The following is a 9,449-nucleotide window of genomic DNA, read 5'->3' as shown; positions in this document are numbered from 1 at the left end:
CATGATTTAGTCAGGACTATATGTAATTGTTCATACAGCCCACATTATAATGGCCTATGAAAATTGTACTTGCCAAAGAGAAGAGTTAACCATGGCCCTCATTCCGAGTCGTTCGCTCGGTAATTTTCTTCGCATCGCAGCGTTTTTCTGCTTAGTACGCATGCGCAATGTTCGCACTGCGACTGCGCCAAGTAATTTTGCTATGAAGATAGTTTTTTTACTCACGGCTTTTTCTTCGCTCCGGCGATGGTAATGTGATTGACAGGAAATGGGTGTTACTGGGCGGAAACTCTGCGTTTTATGGGCGTGTGGATAAAAACGCTACAGTTTCTGGGAAAAACGCGGGAGTGGCTGGAGAAACGGGGGAGTGTCTGGGCGAACGCTGGGTGTGTTTGTGACGTCAAACCAGGAACGACAAGCACTGAACTGATCGCACAGGCAGAGTAAGGTTGAAGTTACTCAGAAACTGCTAAGTAGTTTGTAATCGCAATATTGCGAATACATCGTTCGCAATTTTAAGAAGCTAAGATTCACTCCCAGTAGGCGGCGGCTTAGCGTGTGTAACTCTGCTAAAATCGCCTTGCGAGCGAACAACTCGGAATGAGGGCCCATGTCACATTTGCTAACTCTCACGGAATGTCAGGGAGATTACTGAAATAGTGGGTGGTTTCCAAGACTCCCAAGAGTGTGTGATAATTTCCCAAGTAACACTGGCAAGTAGAATGACTAGTGACTACAACTATGCTGTGGAGAGTGGCAATCATTTTCTTGTAGCACACCTTGGGCGGGACGTAATGAAGTCCAAGTTTGACGGCCGTTCGGGATGCCGGCTGAACTCGGCGTTATTTTAAAGGGGCAATCATATACAAGGCGTTTAGCCTTGTAGATGACTGCCCCTCTAAAAAAACGTCCAAGTTCAGCTGTTATCCCGCACGGCCGCCAAACTCGGCCCATATCATGTTTAATAAAGTTATTCTATTGGGTATAGGTGTGCTAAAAGAGACAGTTTCCCCAATCAGAGTAAAAGTCAATTTGTGCCAAGGTTGGGGATATGGTTTGCAGGGGGGAGGGGGATGGGGGTGTCCAGGGGGCTGGGTTGATTTTTGTTTTGTTATTGAACATGTTTTTGGATAAATGGCTGATGTGTATTTTGTAACTTTTAATCCTATTGTTTTGGTACATGCACATTTGCTAACCGCTTTCCAGAGACAGGTTTACAGTATCTCTAGGTGACCCTGCCTGCTTTTGGGGTATCCCCTATTTTGGTTTTGTATACCAATCTCTCTGTGGACACGGGGGGCCTGAATGGTGCTTTCAGGTTCCCGTTTCTCTTTTCTGGTACCATGTGAGTCTTAATTAATCTAGGCCTTATTTATACTTACATTTATTTACGGTCTATACTCTGTCTAGTTTAATCCTGAATCCATGACCTCGCTAGGTTGTTCTTATTCTTGACTGAATTTATGCTATTAATCTCCTGTGTCATGTAAACTGTATTCCTCATTGATAGCACGCCACAATTACATCTGTATGTGCACATCTGCCATACCTCTTGTTTATCCTGATCATTTTGTTTGTGTCTTTAACTTTTAAAACTTATAAATAAACACGGTTTAAAAACAAAAAGCCAATTTGTGCTCCATATCTATTGAACAAAATAATTTCTCTTACTTTTCTTAAAGGCTTTAATTTGGTTTCCATAATGAACTCAAATTTGCAAAGTTCACAGCATCGTGTATCCGAGCTCTTGATCCATTGCTGGAGGCAAGCCTGGTGCACAAAGTGAAGGCTTCCTGTACAGTGACAGGGTGTTATCAAAGGACTTTCATCATCACCTTCACAGTGACATATCCTGAATAAATGATAAAACACTGATAGTAAGACATTTTAAAGGAATATTGCACTTTTCACAATAGTGTGCACTGTGTCCTACTTAGATAGTCATTATTGGAAATATATAGTGTGAGAGCGTCAAACATGTGATGGAAATTAGAATTGATGATGATCTCAAGTCTCTCACAGAGAATGTGAAGTGCAAGATGAAATGTATCACAGCTCTTTTATTGTGTCAGAGCAGAGTTTATTAATAAACAAAAGTGAGCAAAAATTAAACATATAACCTTTATTAATGTACTGTATGTGTATTTAAATAAATATGCTGTAGTGGATGAGAGTTTTAGTTGTACTATGTATAATGGTGGTATACTGTCAGTCTCTTTACATCTACTTGTACTGTATTTTTAACCTTACAATAAATATAGTTTACTAAAATAACTAATTACTAATACATCTACAATAAAGGTTACTGTACCTCTCACCTGCTCTCACTGGAGGCTTATTTATGAAGAGCAAAATGTCAAAGGCATGGTGCAAAACCCTCTTTAGTGATGTAAGGCATCTCAAATGTTGGGGCTTTTAGACTACTGCCAAACGCATGCGATTGCTGCACAAGATGGTGGTGTTTGTGGAGGGAAAGATGGGGGAGTCGGATGGAAAGGAGCATTCTTTGCTAAGCATGAAATAAGCACACTGATGCACCTAGTTTTAAGGAAGAGTGCAAAAAAAGAAATTTTTCTTTGGAGAGGGAAATAATTGAAATAAGACCGGGTGGTTGAGAAGGGGGGATTAAAACGCAGTGAAAGGGGACACAGCCATTTTCAGTCCATACTTCATGTTTGCACTATCTCTGACTCGGTTCTATTACTATACTATTAATGGGATACACGGTTAACCATCCAGTGGCACTTCAATGAAGTAGCACATAACTAGGCTGATCCTCTGCCCAGCTCCTTGCAAACTTAAGGTGTCCATACACTTGACGACCTGTAAACAATGAATTCTCGTTAACGATTTCCCTTGAACGTCTCCAGCAGCTCCATGGCAGTCGTGGGCAAACGATATAGTACAATACACATAAGATATATCTTAAGATCTGGGAGTGGCTACATCCAGGAGCATGCTGTCGATGATAGCTTCAGATCTTCCCTGCAGCACGGAAGATCAGAAGCTGTGACCAATGACCAGCGGAACCGCACATCGTAATAGTTCACAGACACTGAACGATCTGCAATATTATGAACGATTTGTACTTTCGATCTGTCGGAAATGGACAAATCGCTCATAATATCGTCTAGTGTATGGGCACCTTTACTAGCGGATGAGAAATGTAGGCGTGTACCTCACATATTTTTGCACAAGTGCACAACCCAAGCGATTTGCTGTATGCATCTAGTGCTCTTCAGAAATAAGGTCCAGTGAAAGCATCTATTTTGCCATCTGAAGCAGTATTCATGAGAATGAGTTGATTGTTTCACTTGGAGCTACTTATAGAAGCACAAGGTTCTTAGTGAATCGATAAGACTGCATCCTCATAACCACTGGTTGAGCTCACAAAAAGGAAGAGGTTACACTACAACTACAGTAGCATAGCACACAACAGAAATCACAATATTAAACTACTGTAAAAGTAACACTATACAAGGATACAATATCTCTAACACAGACATTTATAGATTGTAGACAAATACTAACAGCACAAAGTAAGCTTTAGTGTCATTTTACTGTGAGAGTGACCTAGAAAGACGTCATCTGAATATGTGTCTGTGTCAGTATAAACTCTCTTATATCACCTTTGAGTGATCATCTCAAGATGGATTATATGGGGAAACAAAGCAAAGTGATACACGTATAAACATTGCTGTGGCTCTTTATCAGATAACTCAGTATTCACCAAAGGGTGCAGAATCCAGGGAATACAGTATAATAATGGGGCATTTCTTCTCCTCCCCACTATGTACCTTCCCATAGACTTCTAGCTCTGGAGCCTGCATAGAAAAGACCATAAAGAGTCACCTATTCTACTCAGGGCCAGAGTCAGCGATGTACACAACTACCTTCACACCTGCTAATCTGTACATAGCGGCTCTGCGGGTGTATGCAAATATCACAGCCGCCAGGATTTGTATTGGTCGCCCACTAGAGGCTTCTTGTATCCGCTGCTTGTGTACAAAGAGACAACCATCAGCAGCACAACGGTCAATAATCAGAGTAACTGTATGGCTGCACAGACTGGCTAAAGAAATAGACAAACCAGAGGTAATCTGGCAGCGTATGCAATTGCAATCACAGGCAGGTACACGCCCCCTAAACAGTCCAGACACGCCTGCATTTTAGCAGCCACTCCCCCTATTATCGCCCACAAACTGCCGGAAAATCATTTTGCAAATAAATCCTCCCTGCGACCGTCGCCACAAGACCATCGTGGCAAATAAGCAGTGGAAGAAAATCGCTCCACTGCATACAAAACTAACATTGTGGCCATCTCTGAATCAGGCGCTCAGTGTGCAAAGATGATTACAGGCCCATCTTTCACATTAACAGACTGGCCAAGATGATCAGAAAAGTAATGAAATCAAATGTAGTATAAAAATATATAAACCTAAGAGACTAGGGGCTTTATTCATCGATGTACACACACCCGATGGTTTACATATGCCTTCGATGCTTCTCCTGTACATGTGCAGGATTAGCACTGCGCATGTGCAGATCAATGGATACGATGATGGTTGCAGTGCCCCCTAAACCTTCGCTTGGGATACAACATGAAGTGTCCTACGATTGTTTGCACTGGGCCCACGTGTCAAAAAGCCCAGGAGAAATAAGGGTTATACTGTACACAGACACACAACACTGTTTAGGCTAAAAACGTTTAAGCTGCTTTTATAAAACTAATTTGGAGAAACAAGACAAATTCCAAATCAAATACTGTAATAATCTCATCACTGTCTTGTAGTTACATTATAGATATTAGCCAATGTGTTACAACACAGAGCTATGGATGTCAACATTGGTACATGAGAGAGTTTAGAATCTCATTCCGTAATATAAACATCCCCATATCTGCACAATTTTACAATTTGGATAAAGCACCATCATTAATCTATTCCATGCTGACACTGTGATATTCAGATCAACAGATTCAAATATTTACTCACAGTTCAAAGCAAATTAAGCTTATGTAACAAATTGCTAAAAAAACACACAAAAACTTTCTAAACACTATAGAGATGCATTCCCGAATAAAATGAAATTGAATTATTGACAGCCATACTGAATAGATACATTTAAAATGAATTAGATTTTCCAGTAAAGTATGTGTAAAGTTGCTGCTATACATGTCAACTATGTGTTCTTTTCTTGCTCCATAAAAAAAACGAGCAAGATAAGGTCATGGAAAGAAAGCTGTTTCAATCATTCTACCGTTGTCAGAAATTGATTCTTTCATGTGCCAAAAGCATATAGACTAATTTCTACAAGGATGTGTCAGTCATTCAATTTAAGATAATTTGGGATTGCATCTCAGATCAGGAGGCAGAGGGTGGTTCTTCTTGAAACCAACCTGCATAAGTCCCCAGATGTAGACACAGGGGAGGCAGGGGGAAATATTTTTGAGGGGTAAGGACATTCAAGATCACTGTCCTCCACAGAACAAAGTGGAGCTCTCTGTTCCCGTGCATCTTCAGGGACAGCTATATTGTCCTCAAACACATCATCGTCCGCAATGTAATCAGAACAGAAATCGGTGCTTCCCAAAAGCAAACTAGAAGACGTGCCAGCATGGAGACTTCTAGAGTAGCCATCAAGTTCCTGGAATCTGTGTAGGCTATGGACACTGGAACTTGGAGAAAAAGAGAATATATAGTGGAGAAGGGTTTTGCTTTTTGATGAATCACTGTCTGCCTTATCATCCATAAGAGGTATACATACAGATCCAAGACTAGTGTCCCGATAAGGGACTTTCAGTGGATTGGATGACACAGATTGTCCACGAACAACATTAGAATTGTTTAAAGAGATAGGATCAGTAAACGGAGTTCCATTTTCTAGGAACTGAAATTTGTTCTTTGCAAATGAATGCTCTTCAGCTGAAAGCAATTTCCCTTCCGAGCTAGTTCGTTCCACAAAATCACAGTTCCCAGACGTATCTGACATTTTTTGGTCCACATCATTCAGTGATTTTGAGAAAGGTAAGACTGATTTTGCCTTAGACGACTTGAGGATGCTGGCTGTGTCCTTTGAGAAGCCATCTTGACAGATTATGGTCACAGTGGTCCCTGGTGTCCAAGAACTCTGGAATTTGGGGGTTTTCAACACAACTGCAGACTGCAATGGACTTTGATGACAACATTCAGAAAATACAGCACTGGAACTGCATGCAGTGAAAAAAGCATAGAAAGTATAAAAACAAACAAAAAAATGACAAGAAGAGACATTCATTGTGATACAACATGAGCATAAACAGAGACAACATGATGTGGAACACAACAGGAGAGACAGGACATAACGAACACTACGTACCTAGTCTATCCACTAGATGGTTTCAACTGTAAGGGGTCTATTTACTAATTGTTGGTTTTCCAAAGCTGTTGCTTTTGGTGGTTAAAAGGGCAATAACATTCACTGTAAAGCCCTCCTGGTTTTGCATTTTTTATATTGACTTTTGATATTCTGCACCCAGATCTACCGCAAAGCGGCAGCGTTCAGAGACGCGGCTTAGTAAGTCCCCCCCCAAAGACTATTAGTTATGTTCTTTATATAAACAAATAAACTATTTATACCTGCAAATATCTTGGCTGGAAGGTGTCACTGATGTCCTAGGAAAGCTATTTGGTGCAGTAACTGAAGTAGGACTTCCTGCCTGCAAAATACAAAAATAAAATGATTTCAACCAAAGACTTACTTTCTGCAGTATAAGTGTACCTAGGAACAGCTCTGTACAATGAGACGTGCTCTTTACAGTCAATTGAAAGATCCAAAATAGCCTGCATTAGAGCTTTGCAAATAATCATCATGAATCACGTTGGAAACCACTTTGACGTTTTTATCCAGAGTCATACATTTGAACGTCTTTCTCGGTCTCTCTCTTAATATCTATCTATATTATGGACAAAAGGGCAGAACTCAGGGAACAGAATTTACCATACAACACAGAGCACATACTGCAGGATTAACCAGACGTCCAAGCTCAGTGTATAGTAGGAAGAACGAAGGATCTCAATACTGCTAGCACAGCTCCAGCCAGATGTTGTCTCTCAGATGACGTTCACATGAACGTAGGGGAGGCGATCACGAGACCGCCTGTCAGGATCCCGGCAGTCACAATGCCGACACCAGAATCGCGACAGGCGGTGAAATAGAGCCCGCAGCATGGCGACCGCAGCAAGCCCGCAAGGGGCTTTCTAAAGCTCGCCCCCCTGCCGGCATACTGCTTGCCGACATCCCGGCCACCGGTAAAAGGTATGTATTCGGGAATGTAGAGTTGACAACATTTGATACTAGCAGAAGCTGACTCCAGAGAAATTTCTTACACCATCTTCTTTTTCCAACTGTGTTATTCATATAGCCTCTGTCTTAGTCACTCTCATTGTACTAAAGTGACATTGCCTTTGAGCTATCTTTTATAATAGCACACACAAAAAAAAAATAAGCTTAATCAATCATTGGATCTGTAGCAAAAGGCAATGTACTGTAGGTGCAACCTCGATTCTTATGATTACTGCTGTGTAAAAGCCTTTGTGGGAGATGTACTAAACCTCTATAGTGACAAAATGGAGAAAGATAAAGAACCAGCCAATCAGCTCCTGGGTGCAATGTTGCAGTCTGTGTTTGAAAAATGACAAGAGCTGCTTGGTTGGTAGTTTCTCTCTCCACGGCTTAGTACGTCTCCCCCTTATCCATTATAAGAAACACAAATAACCTTTACTTATGTAATTGTACCTAAATGATGTCACGTTAATAAGGTAAATGTACTGTAGAGTGAAATCATTGTGTGTCCATCTGCGAGTGGCGAGAATAACATGGAACTGGGAGATATAAAGGGACATTAGAAAACACAGGAAAGTTACCATTTGCTGCTGCCTTTTATTTTATTAAACCATGACAGCAGAAAACATATACAATTTGCATTTTACTACAGATTTTCAAGCTGAAAACATCTTTTTTTGTATCACTCGGTTACATTTCCTAACTTAACATGGTATACGCAACAAAAGATTAAACTTGCTCAATAAATCAACATGCTTACTGGGCTCTGTGTCAGCCCCCTAACACAGAGAGAAATTCACAGCTTCTTTTAATGTCAGAAGACGAGCGAATGGAGCGAGAGGAGTGTGTCACAAGTCTATGTTAATGGGTTGTCATGGCTACTTATGCCTTTAGTGATGGCTGGGAGCAGATTTCTCCTTCTCTTCTTTCTTTATGATGGCTCTGGGTGTACTCGCTGATGATTTTCTCCAGCATTTGCCAGTATTGAATGTGCTAATTTTCTTAAATGTCAAGACACAAATTTAGATTACCTTACCGCAGATCACGCTGCTCTTTTGTTGTTTTACAGAACAGAGTGTTCAAAATATTATTTTCTTTTTAAAATCTATTTAAACCGATGGCTATTAGCTTAGGCACAATAGTACTATTCACAGAACGTGGCATTTTCTTATTGACTAGTTTTATAAGGCTTAGTTTTCATCAATTTGCTCAGAGTAAAAGCATCTGAAATTGCTGTCATTGTGTCTGATGCACACATGGATATACTTATCATGGCTCTTACCTCAGAGAACCCTAATTGTGCTCGCTATACAGTACTTTCTGAAATGCTTTGAGAAAATGATTACGGCTGACAGGGATCAAATGGCTGAATGGTTATTCAGGGTGTTGATGGATTTTAAGCAAACATCTTCATTTCAGTTCTCACAAAAGAATGCTCATTAAATAGAAATGGAAATAAATATACTACTACAAAGACATGCAAGCAATGGGGCTGAATAAATTTTTTTTTGTTTTGAGCTCTAAAATAAGAATTTACTCACCGGTAATTCTATTTCTTGTAGTCCGTAGTGGATGCTGGGTACTCCGTAAGGACCATGGGGAATAGACGGGCTCCACAGGAGACTGGGCACTCTTAAAAGAAAGATTAGGTACTATATCTGGTGTGCACTGGCTCCTCCCTCTATGCCCCTCCTCCAGGCCTCAGTTAGGGAAACTGTGCCCGGAAGAGTTGACATTACTAGGAAAGGATTTGGAATCCAGGGTAAGACTCATACCAGCCACACCAATCACACCGTACAACTTGTGATAACTATACCCAGTTAACAGTATGAACAACAACTGAGCCTCATTTAACAGATGGCTCAGAACAATAACCCTATAGTTAAGCAATAACTATATACAAGTATTGCAGAAAGTCCGCACTTGGGACGGGCTCCCAGCATCCACTACGGACTACGAGAAATAGAATTACCGGTGAGTAAATTCTGATTTTCTCTGACGTCCTAGTGGATGCTGGGTACTCCGTAAGGACCATGGGGATTATACCAAAGCTCCCAAACGGGCGGGAGAGTGCGGATGACTCTGCAGCACCGAATGAGCAAACTCAAGGTCCTCCTCAGCCAGGG

The 9,449-nt window shown here is 40.9% G+C and overlaps 1 protein-coding gene across 1 annotated transcript; it reads right to left on the bottom strand.

The window, feature by feature from the left end:
- Positions 1-1,671: 1,671 nt before the first annotated feature.
- Positions 1,672-6,771, bottom strand: LOC135016560 (uncharacterized; the record flags this gene model as incomplete). Its single annotated transcript, XM_063952873.1, has 3 exons — positions 1,672-1,852; positions 5,399-6,208; positions 6,618-6,771. Coding segments are annotated over 3 exons (1,145 nt in total), but the record flags the coding sequence as incomplete, so codon positions are not given.
- Positions 6,772-9,449: the final 2,678 nt, after the last annotated feature.

Source organism: Pseudophryne corroboree, unplaced genomic scaffold (genome assembly GCF_028390025.1).
Source record: "Pseudophryne corroboree isolate aPseCor3 unplaced genomic scaffold, aPseCor3.hap2 scaffold_3001, whole genome shotgun sequence".
In the NCBI taxonomy this organism is placed as follows: domain Eukaryota; kingdom Metazoa; phylum Chordata; class Amphibia; order Anura; family Myobatrachidae; genus Pseudophryne; species Pseudophryne corroboree.
This window is presented reverse-complemented; position numbering and strand designations above follow the sequence as displayed.